The sequence below is a fragment of the Sardina pilchardus genome, chromosome 7, assembly GCF_963854185.1.
Source record: "Sardina pilchardus chromosome 7, fSarPil1.1, whole genome shotgun sequence".
NCBI lineage: Eukaryota > Metazoa > Chordata > Actinopteri > Clupeiformes > Clupeidae > Sardina > Sardina pilchardus.
Window position 1 is genome coordinate 35601626 of NC_085000.1, and position 17908 is coordinate 35619533.

Consider the following 17908-nt stretch of genomic DNA (forward strand, 5'->3'; position numbering starts at 1 on the left):
AGCCTCAGGTGTCCAGCAGGACACACTCTCACACACCATGAAGCTCAGGTGGGGTGCTCTGCTCTGTCCAATCAGGCTCCTGCCAGGCCTCAACGCAGGCGGCTACCGTCCTCTCACAGGAAGAGAGGAGAAGGTGAGAGGCAGGAGACCTGCTGCAGGCAGCTGGAAACAAAACAGCACAAGTATTGAGTACAGGATTAGATGTGCAACTCACACAAGTATTGAGTACAGGATTAGATGTGCAGCTCACACAAGTATTGCGTACAGGATTAGATGTGCAGCCTCGGTGCAGATTCATCTCTTTAAATGTTTCTTTGCTCTTTTGCACGGTTATTCTCTTCTTTCTTTCATTCTCTCTGTCCCTCTCTCCATCTGTCCATTTCTCTCTGTCCCTCTCTCCGTGTCTCTGACCTGCCTCCTCTCCACCCCAGAGGTTCTAACGTTGGTTCTCTAACGTTGGTTCTCTGTGTGCAGTTCTCTGGAGGGGAACCTGGGGTTCTAACGTTGGTTCTCTGTGTGCAGTTCTCTGGAGGGGAACCTGGGGTTCTAACGCTGGTTCTCTGTGTGCAGTTCTCTGGAGGGGAACCTGACGGTGAGCTGTAACGCGGGCTGCCACTGTGTGACGGAGCTCTACAACCCCGTGTGTGGAGCGGACGGAGTCATGTACTACTCGCCCTGCCACGCCGGCTGCACCGCCATCAACCACACACACACACACAACGCCAGACAGGTAAGGTATTATTGCCCACACACACACACACACACACACACACAACGCCAGACAGGTAGGTTATTATTGCCCAGACACACACACACACACACACACACAACGCGAGACAGGTAGGGTATTATTGCCCACACATACACACACACACAACGCCAGACAGGTAGGGTATTATTGCCCACACACACACACACACACACACACACACACACACACACACACACACACACACACACACACACACAACGCCAGACAGGTAGGTTATTATTGCCCACACATACACACACACACAACGCCAGACAGGTAGGGTATTATTGCCCACACACACACACACACACACACACACACACAACGCGAGACAGGTAGGTTATTATTGCCCCCCCACACACACACACACAACGGGAGACAGGTAGGTTATTATTGCCCACCCCCCCCCCCACACACACACACACACACACAACGGGAGACAGGTAGGTTATTATTGCCCACACACACACACACACACACACACACACACACAACGGAAGACAGGTAGGTTATTATTGCCCACACATACACACACACACAACGGCAGACAGGTAGGTTATTACAGCCAGACCACACACACACACACACATACACACCCACAACAGCGGACAGGTGTTGACAGCCCAGCTACAGACTACTGCTATTCTAGACTTGTACGTCATGACTAGAAGTGTAAATATCTGTCAAGTGTGTTACTTGGGACTCATGTGTACTGGGGGTGTACTTGCTTTTGGACCAAGTGTTGGTGTACTATTGTGTCCACACCTGGCTGTGTTGTCAAGGAAACCTGGCTAAGAGCAGTGCGCATGTTACCTGAGAACGCCACTAGAGGGCAGGCAATAGTCTTCAGACCCTGAGTGTGAATTAAAACTGCTCTAAGAGTGTCTGTCCCACTATTGGTGTGTGCAGGTGTATTCAGGTGTACTCTATTGGTGTGTGCAGGAGTATTCAGGTGTATTCTATTGGTGTGTGCAGGTGTATTCAGGTGTACTCTATTGGTGTGTGCAGGTGTATTCAGGTGTACTCTATTGGTGTGTGCAGGTGTGTGCAGGTGAACCCTATTGGTGTGTGCAGGTGTGTGCAGGTGTACCCTATTGGTGTGTGCAGGTGTATTCAGGTGTATTCTATTGGTGTGTGCAGGTGTATTCAGGTGAACTCTATTGGTGTGTGCAGGTGAACTCTATTGGTGTGTGCAGGTGTGTGCAGGTGTACCCTATTGGTGTGTGCAGGTGTATTCTATTGGTGTATTCAGGTGTACTCTATTGGTGTGTGCAGGTGTATTCAGGTGTATTCTATTGGTGTGTGCAGGTGTATTCAGGTGTATTTTATTGGTGTATTCAGGTGTACTCTATTGGTGTGTGCAGGTGTATTCAGGTGTATTCTATTGGTGTGTGCAGGTGTATTCAGGTGTATTCTATTGGTGTGTGCAGGTGTATTCAGGTGAACTCTATTGGTGTGTGCAGGTGTACTCTATTGGTGTGTGCAGGTGAACTCTATTGGTGTATTCAGGTGAACTCTATTGGTATGTGCAGGTGTGTGCAGCTGAACTCTATTGGTGTCTGCAGGTGTATTCAGGTGTACTCTATTGGTGTGTGCAGGTGTATTCTATTGGTGTGTGCAGGTGTGTGCAGGTGAACTCTATTGGTATGTGCAGGTGTGTGCAGGTGAACTCTATTGGTGTGTGCAGGTGAACTCTATTGGTGTGTGCAGGTGTATTCTATTGGTGTATTCAGGTGAACTCTATTGGTGTGTGCAGGTGAACTCTATTGGTGTGTGCAGGTGTGTGCAGGTGAACTCTATTGGTGTGTGCAGGTGTGTGCAGGTGAACTCTATTGGTGTATTCAGGTGTATTCTATTGGTGTTTTCAGGTGAACTCTATTGGTGTGTGCAGGTGAACTCTATTGGTCTGTGCAGGTGTATTCAGGTGTACTCTTTTTGTGTGTGCAGGTGTTCTCCGGGTGTGGCTGTGTGGTGGGCAACGTGACGTGGGGTGAGGAAGGGCTGGCGGTGGCCGGGAAATGCTCTTCCTCCTGCCACCACATGGCCACATTCCTCACCTTCCTCTTCATCGTCATCCTCTTCACCTTCCTCTGCAGCATCCCTGCTCTGACCGCCACCCTCAGGTATGTCCCTCACCTGCTCACTTGCACCATCATTTACACCATCAGCACACCTGCTGCCCTGCACATGCTCACTTACACCATCAGCACACCTGCTCACTTACACCATCAGCACACCTGCTCACTTACACCATCAGCACACCTGCTGCACCTGCTCACTTACACCATCAGCACACCTGCTGTACCTGCTCACTTACACCATCAGCACACCTGCTCACTTACACCATCATCACACCTGCTGCACCTGCTCACTTACACCATAATCACACCTGCTGCACCTGCTCACTTACACCATCAGCACACCTGCTCACTTACACCATCAGCACACCTGCTGCACCTGCTCACTTACACCATCAGCACACGACATCAGCACACCTGCTCACTTACACCATCATCACACCTGCTCACTTACACCATCATCACACCTGCTCACTTACACCATCAGCACACCTGCTGCACCTGCTCACTTACACCATCATCACACCTGCTCACTTACACCATCAGCACACCTGCTGCACCTGCTCACTTACACCATCATCACACCTGCTCACTTACACCATCATCACACCTGCTCACTTACACCATCATCACACCTGCTGCACCCGCTCACTTACACCATCAGCACACCTGCTGCACCCGCTCATTACACCATCAGCACACCTGCTCACTTAACCATCATCACACCTGCTGCACCTGCTCACTTACACCATCAGCACACCTGCTGCACCTGCTCACTTACACCATCACTTACACCATCAGCACACCTGCTCACTTACACCATCAGCACACCTGCTGCACCTGCTCACTTACACCATCACTTACACCATCAGCACACCTGCTCACTTACACCATCAGCACACCTGCTGCACCTGCTCACTTACACCATCAGCACATGACATCAGCACACCTGCTCACTTACACCATCAGCACACCTGCTGCACCTGCTCACTTACACCATCAGCACACCTGCAGCACCTGCTCACTTACACCATCAGCACACGACATCAGCACACCTGCTCACTTACACCATCAGCACACCTGCTGCACCTGCTCACTTATACCATCAGCACACCTGCTGCACCTGCTCACTTACACCATCAGCACACGACATCAGCACACCTGCTCACTTACACCATCAGCACACCTGCAGCACCTCTTCTGGTCATAGAATGCTCATTGAGCTCAACGCAAATCCAACAGGCTAATAGGCCTACTGGAAAACGCACCATGTCAATCTCTAGCTATGTTGAAGGGTATGTGATGATGTGGGGCTATTTTGATTCCAAAGGCCAAGAGAACTTTATCAGGATGCAAAGTATCCTGGATCCATGGAATAGGCCTTTAAAAATAAAAACATATAAACAATTCTGCTGCTCCTGTGGGAATTGAACATACGGGTCAAATACTTACTATGCCCCCTGTATTTAAGGAAGAACATTTACTTATTTGCGATACACTCTTCAATCACAAAGAAAATTGGTGTCCTTTGCGGTTGGATTTGCGGTTAGACATTAGTATTAACTCAGGTAATCCACACCTATAAAACAATCCAAACATTGAAGTCTAATACTCTTTTACTGGTTGCCCCAGAAGGGTTTGGAGAAAAGGAAATACATTGTGAGAATGTAAAAGTATGTCCTCTCCTGTAGGTGTGTTGTAACGAGCCCGATGTCCTATTTGACATGTCCTCTCCTGTAGGTGTGTTGTAACGAGCCCCATGTCCTATTTGACATGTCCTCTCCTGTAGGTGTGTTGTAACGAGCCCGATGTCCTATTCGACATGTCCTCTCCTGTAGGCGTGTTGTAACGAGCCCGATGTCCTATTTGACATGTCCTCTCGTGTAGGCGTGTTGTAACGAGCCCGATGTCCTATTTGACATGTCCTCTCGTGTAGGTGTGTTGTAACGAGCCCTATGTCCTATTTGACATGTCCTCTCCTGTAGGTGTGTTGTAACGAGCCCGATGTCCTATTTGACATGTCCTCTCCTTTAGGTGTGTTCCAGACAGCCAGCGGTCTTTTGGCCTCGGGATCCAGTGGATCGTGGTGCGGACTCTTGGTAGGTTGCTGTTCATGCTAGGAGAGAGAGTTTCTTCTACCTTGTTACTGCGATAAAATCCATGTGGACTTGTTACACTGTAAATATGTGTCCAGATATCTCAAAGAGATTAACCCCTCTGGCTGGTGAAAGATGACACGGTTCTTTCTCCTCACGTCCACAGGTGGCATCCCGGGTCCCATTGCATTTGGTTCTGTGATCGACATCTCGTGCCTGCTGTGGCAGGACCAGTGTGGGGAGCAGGGCTCCTGCTATCTGTACCAGAACTCGGCCATGAGTCGCTACACGCTCATCGCTGGGATCATATACAAGGTCAGAACCTAAGTCTCAAGGTCACAACCAGCAGGCTATCGCTGGGATCATACACAACGTCACAATCAGCAGGCGTCTATTTAATGGTGTTTATAGATAGTGTCCTATATCTCAGGGTCTATAGATAGTGTCCTCTATTTAAGGGTCTATAGATAGTGTCCTCTATTTAAGGGTCTATAGATAGTGGCTGAATCCCAATGTCCGGACTCACGGACTCACAGACTTTGGTGCGCGTTCTTGCGAAATTCATAAGGGCTTAGGGCTGTCCCAATGTCGAATTACAACGGGCGTGAGGGTTTGAGTACACACTTATCGAGCCCTTTCCGTGAGTCTGCATCGGTGCAGACTTAACCTAAGGGAATTACCCACAGTTCAAAGTGTTGTGACGTTTACCGCGGAGATTCTAGAAAAATCCGGAAATAAAGGTAAACAACAGCACGCACAACACACACGTGCATGGTGCAAATGTTAGCAACGTCTTTGTTAGTAAACATCGCCAAGGTACATGGGATCTAGTGAAGTGCTGTCCCAATCCCAAAATACCTCTCTGAGCACATGTGGCCTCACACACTCACTCACTTAGCACCTGAGATCAATTAAGTCTGTGAGTCCTTAGTCCTAGTCTTTAGGGCTGACATTGGGATTGGGCCAGTGTCCTCTATGTAAGGGTCTATAGATAGTGTCCTCTATTTAAGGGTCTATAGATAGTGTCCTCTATTTAAGGGTCTGTATATAGTGTCCTCTATTTAAGGGTCTATAGATAGTGTCCTCTATTTAAGGGTCTATAGATAGTGTCCTATATTTAAGGGTCTATAGATAGTGTCCTCTATGTAAGGGTCTATATAGATAGTGTCCTTTATCTAAGGGTCTATAGATAGTGTCCTCTAGTTAGTGGTGTTTATAGATAGTGTCCTCTATTTAAGGGTCTATAGATAGTGTCCTCTATTTAAGGGTCTATAGATAGTGTCCTCTATTTAAGGGTCTATAGATAGTGTCCTCTATTTAAGGGTCTATAGATAGTGTCCTCTATGTAAGGGTCTATAGACAGTGTCCTCTATTTAAGGGTCTATATAGATAGTGTCCTCTATCTCAGGGTCTATAGATAGTGTCCTCTATTTAAGGGTCTATAGATAGTGTTCTCTATTTAGGGGTCTATAGATAGTGTCCTCTATTTAACACTAGAAGCGCCGCGCCGTTCTGACCCACTTATACCTAGAAGCGCCGCGCCCCGGTCATTTGACCGCTTTGACGACCTACTAGAAGCGCCGTGCTGTTGTGAACTACTTAAAGCGCGGCGAGGCGGTCAAATGACCGCTGAGTCCTTAGACTGGGAGGCTTTTACTTACACATAATGATTGCTAGATGGCGCTTCGTGCACGAATGAAATCGTTTGGTCATAAATTCAGTTTGCACTAAGCCATGTGTCATTCGTGTCAGACCGTGTTGTTGATAATCTGTGGTTGTTTGTTTCATTATGACATACAGCACGTTTGAGTTATCTGTTCATGTATTTGTGTTGATTTGTGTTGTTTGAGGTAAAAACTTTGGAAGAGTTCTTGAACAAACCTTAAGCAAACTTGACTTTCAACTAAAATGCTCTAAAAGTGAATGTGGCTAGTTCTAATTCACTCCCCAAATTCACTTCTATTCATTTAATAGGTAGCCTATATGTTCGCGCCGCCGAAAATGATCGGACCTAGTCACCTGGAACAAAGAGCAGTCTGGTTTCAATTACACAGTAGCCAGGATTTCATGCCGCATTTTACAGGCTACCGTGGCTACTTTCTAAAACAACTTTCATTCATTTAGGGAGAAGCATCTTATAGGGTCTAGCTACCTCGGCCGAGAGGAGGGAGGGAGATAGAGAGAGCTATGCTGAGCAGGCATAGGCGTGAGAAGTAGCATAGGCCTACTTTAAAATAATGAGTGAATGATATTCTCCGTTTAGCGAATGTGTAGGCTATGTTTGCGATGTCTGCTGAAAAAAAGCTATAGGCCTATTGTTTCTACAATTTAAGCTAACTTCTATGTGAATTCGAGATTCCTGAGACACACATTTTCACATCACTGCCAAGCAGAGTTGTAGCTCACTGGTTAGAGCTTCGGCTTGAACACCCAAAGGTTGCTGGTTCGATTCCTAACATATTCCTGACGGAGGGTTTTTTGGACAAGGCATCAGTAAAGTAGGCTATATTCTATTCTTTTCTATTCACATAAACACGCACGCTGGCGAATTCGAACATTCTGAAACGCGCATATGCGATGAAACATGATTGTGCATTCTGTCTATGATTCTTCCACGAGTTGCCTAAACAGCCAGCTTACAGCCTAGTCTATGCAGGGGACAGATAGATGGGGTGGGGGTGGGGAGGCAGTTCCTCAATGCCTCGGTGATGTCTGTAGCCTAGCCTAGACGAGTGTATGGGGGAGGGGGGATGATCGGTTTCAAATAGGCTGCAATGGATAGTGTTATGTATAGACCCCGAAGCCATTTGCTTTGAGAACGGCTGGCTGATGAAGTTGTTGGCTGGCCAGCTGGCTCAGCCAAAACCTTAATGCAGCCGCCACAGTTTTCATGACTGATAATGGCTTTAGTTGCCACTTCATGTCTACAGATGTGTATATTGTATTAGATATCAACACACAATGTTATTGTATTGTTTTGGACAACGTTCTGCACGTTTCACTTCAATGTAGACTGCATGCGTTCATTGCGTTGTGAACGCGCAGCAATCTCTGGAAAGGAAACGGTGGAAGTCGCAGCAGTAGCCTAATAGCCTATCACGTTCAATGCTGTAAATCCATCTGTTCCAGAATATTTGGTTCATGTCATCAATCTTTGGTTTTGGTGTTTGTGCAACCGGGCCCTGACGATTTAACAAAAGTCTGAGTAACGTAGGAATTAGGAAAGTATGTAGGCCTAGGTGAGATCAAAATCTAGGCTACTTTGTTTCCTTCTTTTCCCCATGTCATTTTCATTGGTCGTCAACTCACTGTGAGTCCTGTGTATCGTAGCAACGAGCACAATACTGATGTGGTGTGTCCAGTGGGAAAATCTCATGCAGGCCTAGTTTCTAAGCTATCGTTTATTTTTTCGCGTGTCACTATGATATAATTATTTTTAGATGCAAAATGTCTAACTGGCTTAGTCAAAGTTTGTCAGGTGGCGGCAGAAAATGATTGGCTGGCGAAATTATTTTTCGTTAATGGTAGGCCTAAACATATTGTGATTCATCCGTTTATTTCAGATAGGTTGTTCTTAAAAACCATTAACAAAAAATAATTGTTCATCGACGTTGAAAAACGGTCTGTAAATTAAATCGATATAAGATTCTGTATTTCGCTCCTGCCAAGATGTGAACACGGGTCTCCGGCGTTGCAGACGGGAGTGTTAACGTTGCGCCACTTGACATTGTACGAAAATTGTGTTAGGATAGGTGTTTGACTTGACGTAACTCAGTCAGTCCAGCAAATATGTAAGAAAATGCTTATACATTTACATCTGAGCTTTAAAAGATAGACTACAAATAGAAGATATACAACTATGAATGTACGTAGGCATACGCGCCCTACGTACATAAATAGGCTACTACGACGAAAATATGTTTTACATGTAGGCTAGGCCTGTCGCAACGTTTTCAAAACAAACTCGCATTTTACCACTGTAAATCGCCTCCATAGACATGCCATGCCATGATATGCCATGTAATATGAAAAATAGTTATTAAAATAAAGCACATATATAATACATATTGCACATATATAAACATTATGTTTTATGGTAAAATATTATTCTCATGCCCGACTGACAGGAAATCCTTGCGACATCTGCTGTGAGAAAAGAGAATAGCAGCCTGGACAAAAATGGCCGAACGCGAGACAACATAGTGTTGTCTCATAAGTGAGCGCAAAATAGCTCTAAACTAGCTTGTACCGGTGTGCTTTTGATCATGTAAAAATTCTGGGTGACAAAACACGCGTATTTAGGAAAAGTCGTGAACGTAGGGTCCTGGAATTTAATCGAGTGAAAAGATTTTTTTTTTTTTTGTAATCGCTGCGGTCAAATGACCGCAGCCCGGCAGTTCTAGGTATATCTAGGTCAAACCCACACGGCGCTCCTAGGAATACGCGTCAGCGGTCAAATGACCGGCGCTTGGCGCTTCTAGTGTTAAGGGTCTATAGATGGTGTCCTCTATTTAAGGGTCTATATAGATAGTGTCCTCTATTTATGGGTCTATAGATAGTGTCCTCTATCTAAGGGTCTATAGATAGTGTCCTCTATCTCAGGGTCTAAAGATAGTGTCCTCTATTTAAGGGTCTATAGATAGTGCCCTCTATTTAAGGGTCTATAGATAGTGTCCTCTATTTAAGGGTCTATATAGATAGTGTCCTCTATTTAAGGGTCTATAGATAGTGTCCTCTATCTAAGGGTCTATAGATAGTGTCCTCTATCTAAGGGTCTATATAGATAGTGTTCTCTATGTAAGGGTCTATAGATAGTGTCCTCTATTTAAGGGTCTATAGATAGTGTCCTCTATTTAAGGGTCTATAGATAGTGTCCTCTATCTCAGGGTCTATATATATAGTGTCCTCTATCTCAGGGTCTATATATAGTGTCCTCTATTTAAGGGTCTATAGATAGTGTCCTCTATTTAAGGGTCTATAGATAGTGTACTCTATCTCAGGGTCTATAGATAGTGTCCTCTATTTAAGGGTCTATACAGTGGGTACGGGTTGAGAATGCACCTTCTCCCGCGGGACTCCCGAAGAGATCCCGCAGGCCGTCAAGCCGATTTTTTTCGAGGCTAAGGCAATGTACCCAAACAACCACCAGGTGGCAGAAAGTTTCATCCCGCATTTCAAAATGATGAAGACCGCATATCCGTCAATAGTCGACTCCTTAATCTCATTTAATCATTACAATGAAGGTGATGACTGGCGAAATTATTCAAACGACGTTTCAATGAACCATTGTTGAAATGAATGAAAATGGTTATAGAAAATCGCCTACAGCCTAACGCCGACACAGCTGATTCTTTGATTGATTCTAAGCTGTTTTGATGTAGGGGATGGGTAAACTGGCGCGCTACAAACATGCTACCAATCAAATGTAATATTAGTAGGACTAGCCTACTTAGACACTTTAGTCATAGCCAACGTTGCCATGTTAATTTGGGCTAGAAGTGCTTGCTTGTGGTGGCGCTCCTGTCCGCTGCTTCTCCGGAATTGTGTGGCAAATTTGTCAGCAATCAGCTTAAATGTCAAATCATATTTATTTCTCTTTGTCGCCATGGTATTGGGGGAAACGCGGAGAAACGAGATGGTCAGTCCTCGTATTTTTTCTTCGCGTTTCGTTATAAGAAATAGCCTATATAAGTAATGTAATGGTCAATTTGCTGCGCAATTGACCAAGCAACCGCGGACCGACAGAAAAAGAAAGCAAACGTTGCTGCGGAAATTCTTGCTAATTTGATGTGTTTAAACGTAGAGCCATACAATTAGGTGTGTCTGTTATTATGATAATTTTTGAGCATAACTGGTTGTCCATAGCTCAGTGACAGGTGTTAATAGCCTTGCCATAAGCACTGCTGGAGGTGCTTCTTTTATTATGCGGTTAGAGCATAAGCGCTTACTCATATAGACTATAACTCAGGGACAGGTGCAAAACCACCAACTGGGATGGATCGAAGGGCAAGCAAGCACTGCCACACAACGTGAAGGCCTTTGTGTTGTCAACACTAAGCAGAAAGTTTCCTACGATGGGGAGAAGTGGCCGCAAGGACTGCATCGATAAGATCAACGAATAGCCTACAGTAATGTTTTACAACCCAGCTGGTATCCGCTGTTCATTCCGACATATCCCCACTCGGCGGTAGGCCTAGGCCTATTTAACTTTTTTTTTTTCAAACAACGTGCCATTCCGACATGAGGTCATTAATAGGCTATTAATGTCATAACTATTAGTCTATCATTAGGCTTACTATGCATGGCTGTAGGCAGCTATGAGGACACTGAGATCTGGACCTCATCGGTTTTGAGAGCTGGAAATACTTGTGTTTGCTAAATATCGGTTGTTGTGCATGTTGCGTTCGCGACTCGGGGAAGTGAAAGCAGTTCTGTAAAGACATTGCAAGTTTTCATGGCGATCATCTGCGCCGCGCCGCGCAGCTGTATCTGATTGTGAAAGCCGATTGGAAATACATAAGTTTAGAGCGAACGTTTCAACTATGTTTGCCATGGTAGACAAAAACACTCAAATAAAACAATAGCCTAACAAATAACTGCATGCGTAATGGACACGGCTCTATATCCTAAATAATTGTCGAGGTTCGCCATTTGGTAATATGACCTATCCTTACTGACAATATTTGGATTGGACAATTTAGATTGAGCACAACTAAAGTTGCACGAAGGCAAAATACAGTCCTAAAAGCCTATTCTATATAGCCTGGCCAATATTGTAGATGTGCAATAGCAGCATTTGCGTGCGTGCTTGCCGGTGAGGTGTAGCCTACAAAAATGAGCATAACATCTGATTATTGAAGTACGGCTATAGGATATAGGCTAGAGAAGAGTTGGTTTAAAATTCAAGTGTAGTAAAAAAGTTTGTCCACATCCCCGGTCAAGGTGCAGAACAAGAGTAGGCTAAATCATAAAAAATGGAAAAAGGTTCGCACACTTGAAATCCTTCTTTTTTGATTTGATTTTATTTTCTTTATCACAAAGGAATGACGTTTCGACCGTGTGGTCTTCTTCAGATTAAAATTCAAGTACGTGCGCTATTTAACCCCTCGAGACCGACTGCAGTCTGCTGACACAGCCAGACGACTCTCCCAACCCATTCATTCGTTTTGGCCGATATAACCCATTCATTCGTTTTGTGCGTATATAGATTCCTGCATGCTGCATTACCGTGACCCTTAGCCTACCTTGTGGATGATTTTTTCTCATTGGAATACAGCAGGACAGAATGCCTTTTATCTAACAAACGCAAAAGCTGAGATTGTTGGAAGGACTAGGCTACTCAACAAACTTGTTTTTCGTTTCTGGGAGATCTCGTTATCGTTTTGGATTGTCGGATTTTTATACTTATTGTTTGGACTTATGGACAATGAACTTTGAGGGGTGGTTGTTAGTGCTTTGCAAAGCTTTGTGTTAATAAGTGTCGGTCCTCCTATCCTTCTGCTCACTGCGCGATGCAGTTGCGCATAGTGGCCACGAAGTCATTAACTGTTTACGACACAATACATGATATTTGTGTTTTTCGTTTCTTAGATTTAATGCATGTTTGACATGTAAACAGGCCTTCAGTCCGTTAACTTAAGGCCTTCTTTTGCATGGGGTAATAACCTAGGCTATTATGTGCGTAGTGGCTGCATACTCTTGATTATAATAAGAGGCAAATTGTTACAGGACAATTTAAACTGACTTCCCCAATGCTTCCCCGCAGCACATTACATTTTAATATAGGCTAATATAGGATGAACAAAGTCTATGGACTTGCTATATTAAATCCAGTAGCCTAATAATTCTATGTGCCACGTCTTTTCACGATTTCGCAAGTGATGTAGTAGGCTACGTTTAAACATCGACAAACGTCTGTGAGACTACCCATTTCATGAAGAGCAATTGTCTTGTGCGATCATTCCCCCTCCCCCACACTTGTCTAACCAGTTCACTAGACATTATAGCCTACCTATATGTGGCATTGAGGACGATTGCCTCCCTTCCCCCTCTCTCTCGACAGACACTTCCTGACACTAGGGCTCGGGATCAAGACATCAAAACTTCGCGGGCACAGCCACATTGGCAGCTTCACTCCTTAGTTTACTATGGATTACTATGGATTTACTCCCGCCTTTTAGTGTGTTCCTGTTACTTAGTTTTTGCCTTCTTGGTAGTATGTTGCTGTGTAGTGGGGTGTAACAGTGCAACCCACGATCGCAAGAGGAAAAGAATAAATCGCTACTATATTTCTGCTTCTTGTCTTGTGCATCTGAATGAATGGATATTACGTTCAGTGCGCTACCAAATGGCGGCGATATTCCTAGAATGCAAGGCGTGTGCCCGAGCCCTATTATGTAAATGTAAAAAATGTGTGTGTGTGTGTGTGTGTGTGTGTGTGTGCGCGCTGAACCACGAATTCACATATTAACTTTTCTTTTCAGCAGACATCGCAATCATAAAAAAATCGCAAAACTTTTTAATAAAATAATGCCTCTTGTCTTAATGGGTTTCGGAGGTTCGTAGAGTAAGTTTTGAACCCCGGTCGCTGACGTATGATTAAGATGCCGCAACCAGTTACGCCACAGTTCGAGTGTCAATCTCTTCGCACTTAGCCAAGAAATATAAAGGATTCAGTCAGTCGAGTTCATTTATTCGCGGCATGCACTTGAAACGCCGATCAAAAGTTCTGACATGTTAAACTGACGTTAGTCATTAATTCACCACATGATAAAATGCTGTTATATTGACGCACAGTAGCCCACGGTAGTCTATGTCTATCTCTGAATCAACATGAACATGCATAACGAGATCCATATATTCTAAGTTGCTAAAAACTTCTTTTGCGGAGCTAGGCCTACTAGTCGATGGTTACAATGAATCACCCTCACTGCCCTATCGCATATCTGACCATTCATTGTTCCAATGTTACAAAATGCGCGATCTTCTCCATGCATGTAGCCTACGGTTATAAGTAAAGTGACATGATAGGCATGTAGCCTAGGCCTATTAAAGATATTTCTGTTAAATACATTTTATTTTCAGTTGTCAAAAGTGGTGGGGACAAAATCTGTGATAAAGTGCTGGGTAAGCTACCCAGCATCGCCGGTTAAAATGAACATGCCTCCGTTTTAAAATAGCCTATAGGCCTACACATTTCTAAGTATTCCTAGCATAAATGTAGCCTAAATGTCCATCTTGTCCATCTCTTTCGTCTTCGCCTTGACAATAATAGCCTATTCACGGAAATGCGGTCTTGTAACCGTAATGAATTAATGAATTAATCTAAGGTTGCCTATCGAGTCTTTCAGGTTGAATTGAAGGCTTCTAAAACCATTTTCATTAATTTCAACAATGGTTTATTGAAACGTCGTTTGATTATAATTTCGCCAGTCATCACCTTCATTTTAATGATTAAATGAGACGGATTAAATGAGACGGATATGCGGAGCATTTCTCTCCCTCTCCATTGACCAAAACGTTGCTCTGGCATCTCTGCTGGACTGACTGAGTTATAGGCTACGTCGAGTGAGAGAGCCAGCTGTGAGGTAGGCTGTAAAACATTCGAAAACTCTGAAACTGCAATCTGACATGCCGAGCGTGATGTCTCTTTTCTCCGCTTGTCTCCAGCGCGGTGTCTTCGGGTTTTTCCGTGTTTTCCGGTATGAGCCGAACCTTCATTTTATTAGGGCGGTCTTATGTTGCCCCCTTGCGGTTGCACTTTTAATTAAAGTCCCGATGCTTCGGGAGTCCCGATGTGCGGGAAAGAAAGGAGCATTCTCAACCCGTACCATCTGTAGATAGTGTCCTCTATGTAAGGGTCACACTGGTTCTTTAGGTCAGTGTATTGTCTCTGTTCTGATGTCCAGGTTGTCCTCTATTTAAGGGTCACACTGGTTCTTTAGGTCAGTGTATTATTTCTGTTCTGATGGGTCACACTGGTTCTTTAGGTCAGTGTGTTATTTCTGTTCTGATGTCCAGGTGTCTATAGATAGTGTCCTCTATTTAAGGGTCTATAGATAGTGTCCTCTATCTAAGGGTCACACTGGTTCTTTAGGTCAGTGTGTTATTTCTGTTCTGATGTCCAGGTGCTGGGGACGCTGTTCTTCCTGCTGGCTAGCGTGCTGTACCAGCCCCCGCCGGAGTCTCCGCAGAGCAGCTGTGAGAGCACTGACCACGGCGCTGACCACGGCACTGACCACCACGCCGCCGGGGACCTGGGGGACCTGACCATCAAGGAGCTGCCGCACGAGGTCATCGCCAACGTCCACGCCAGGCTATGATGACGGCAGACTCACAACCGACACCTCACTGTGTGGGTGTGTGTGTGTGTGTGTATATGTGTGTGTGTGTGTGTGTGTGCGTATATGTATGTGTGTCAACAGCCCTCACCAAACCAACGTCCACGCCAGGCTATGATGACGGCAGACTCACAACCGACACCTCACTGTGTGGGTGTGTGTGTGTGTGTGTATATGTGTGTGTGTGTGTGTGTGTGCGTATATGTATGTGTGTCAACAGCCCTCACCAAACCAACGTCCACGCCAGGCTATGATGACGGCAGACTCACAACCGACACCTCACTGTGTGTGTGTGTGTGTGTGTGTGTATATGTGTGTGTGTGTGTGTGTGTGCGTATATGTGTGTGTGTCAACAGCCCTCACCAAACCAACGTCCACGCCAGGCTATGATGACAGCAGACTCACAACCGACACCTCACTGTGTGTGTGTGTGTGTGTATATGTGTGTGTGTGTGTATATGTGTGTGTGTGTGTGTGTCCACAGCCCTCACCAAACCAAAACACTGCGTCCTCTCCTCGTGAAGCACACACTGGATGGTCAGTCCACTGCATATGACGTCCTGTTGGAACTCGTGTGGACTCGTCTGGACACACACTCCCTCCGCTGCTGTCCTCCGTCCACGCTAGCTCTTCGATATCAACCCTTTACTTTACTCCAGCCTGCAGTTTCCTCATCAACTGGGTGTGTGTGTGTGTGTGTGTGTGTGTGTGTGTGTGTGTGTGTGTGTGTGCGCGCGCGAGTGAGAGAGAGAGAGAGAGAGAGAGAGAGAGAGAGAGAGAGAGAAAGAGATAGATTGTGTGTGCAAGCTTGTGTGTGTGTGTGTGTGTGTGTGTGTGTGTAAGGGTTCACACAAGGACAAGACACATGTTGACCAGAGAGGAATACAACTGTCAACTGAAGGTTCTCACTTGTTGCCATATTTGAGATATTTTGGGATTCCCACCTGCCGCTAACATGATACCATTCAGAATTGCTAAGCTATCCCTCATGATGCAGTGTGTTTATCGGTTTCCATTTTCACGTCGTTATTTAGCGCTTTACTCAGACGGGATTAAGCTACGTCAGATATAGCAGATGTTCTGTAACAAAAGACTGCATATTTTACTTCATATTCTATTCCAACCCAAACATAGACATCTATTTATCAGTTATGATACTAAACATACAGCTTTATCATCTACTCTACGTATAGTCTTTCATATATGAACCACCATAATACTGACATGAGATCATATTTATTGCCATATTCCAGAAGCACTTAAATGCATTTAGAAGAAAATGTTCTGTATATTTTATCTGAAGCACATAACTATATATCAGAGAGAATTGTTGACCCAATTGAGAGAGAGAGAGAGAGAGAGAGAGAGAGAGAGAGGGAGATAGAGAGAGAAAAAGAAAAGAGTGTTGACCCAATAGAGAGTGAGAGAGATACAGAGAGAGAGTGAGAGATACAGAGAGGGAGAGAGAGAGAGAGTGAGATGACAGGAAGGTGGAGGTGGAGACCTGTGTGCAGGTGATGCTGTTCCTCCAGTAGGACAGGACAAGAGGACAAGAGGAGAGGAGGAGAGGAGGAGAGGAGGTGTCCTGTCCTGTCCTGTCCACACACTCCACACTGCTGCTTCTGTCCACATCTGTCCTGCACGTCATCCCCCCTGCCCCCTGCCCAGTAAATACCCCCCTTGCTCTCTGCCCTGCTCAGTAAACACCCCCCTGCCCCCTGCCCAGTAAACACCCCCCCTGCTCTCTGACCTGCCCCCTGCCCAGTAAATACCCCCCCTGCCCCCTGCCCAGTAAACACCCCCCCTGCCCCCTGCCCAATAAATACCCCCCCTGCTCTCTGCCCTGCCCAGTAAACACCCCCTGCCCCCTGCCCAGTAAACACCCCCCCTGCCCCCTGCTCAGTAAATACCCCCCCTGCTCTCTGCCCTGCTCAGTAAACACCCCCCTGCCCCCTGCCCAGTAAACACCCCCCCCCTGCTCTCTGCCCTGCTCAGTAAACACCCCCCTGCCCCCTTCCCAGTAACCCCCCCTGCCCCCTGCCCAGTAAATACCCCCTGCTCTCTGCCCTGCCCAGTAAATACCCCCCCTGCCCAGTAAACAGCCCCCCTGCTCTCTGGCCAGTAAACAGCCCCCCCTGCCCTGCCCAGGAAACAGTGCACTTTAAAACAGTCACCAAGGACCTTGCAATCCCTCTACAACAACACTGTGGTCACAGCAGTCCATGAGAATGCCCATTCCCTACGGTCATTTACCCACAATGCACCTGTAATCGCCATAGCGCATAGCTATCCGTAAGGGCAACAACGCGCAAGAGATTTCTAGGGTGCTGTTTTTATGTGTGTTCCATTTTTTGTTATCTTTTACATTATTTTTTTTTTTACTTTTTCTGGACCAATTGTGCCAAAGCACTGTAAGTCATTAATGTGAGGATTAGGTTGTATTTCCACGTGTGTTTGTATGTGTGATAAGTTTTGTTTTCTGTTCTGTAGAAGTGTGATGCAACCCTGTGGCCCTGTGTGTAACCGAGTGGCTTGAGTGAGAGTTGTTCTCAATGTTGTGATGAAACGTCTCCAGAGCCACTTGACTGATGACTGCCATTCTGCTGTGGAAGAACTGTAGCCTAGTCATTGAGAGAGTGAGAC

The 17908-nt window shown here is 45.5% G+C and overlaps 1 protein-coding gene across 1 annotated transcript in view; it reads left to right on the forward strand.

Annotated features, from left to right (window-relative positions):
* Positions 1-15247, forward strand: part of slco4a1 (solute carrier organic anion transporter family, member 4A1) — a 32666-nt gene extending 17419 nt beyond the window's left edge. The window contains exons 8-12 of the mRNA XM_062542079.1: positions 571-730; positions 2699-2874; positions 4864-4928; positions 5092-5240; positions 15053-15247. Of these exons, the coding sequence (XP_062398063.1) occupies positions 571-730; positions 2699-2874; positions 4864-4928; positions 5092-5240; positions 15053-15247 (745 nt within the window). The remainder of the gene's footprint in view (positions 1-570; positions 731-2698; positions 2875-4863; positions 4929-5091; positions 5241-15052) is intronic.
* Positions 15248-17908: the final 2661 nt, after the last annotated feature.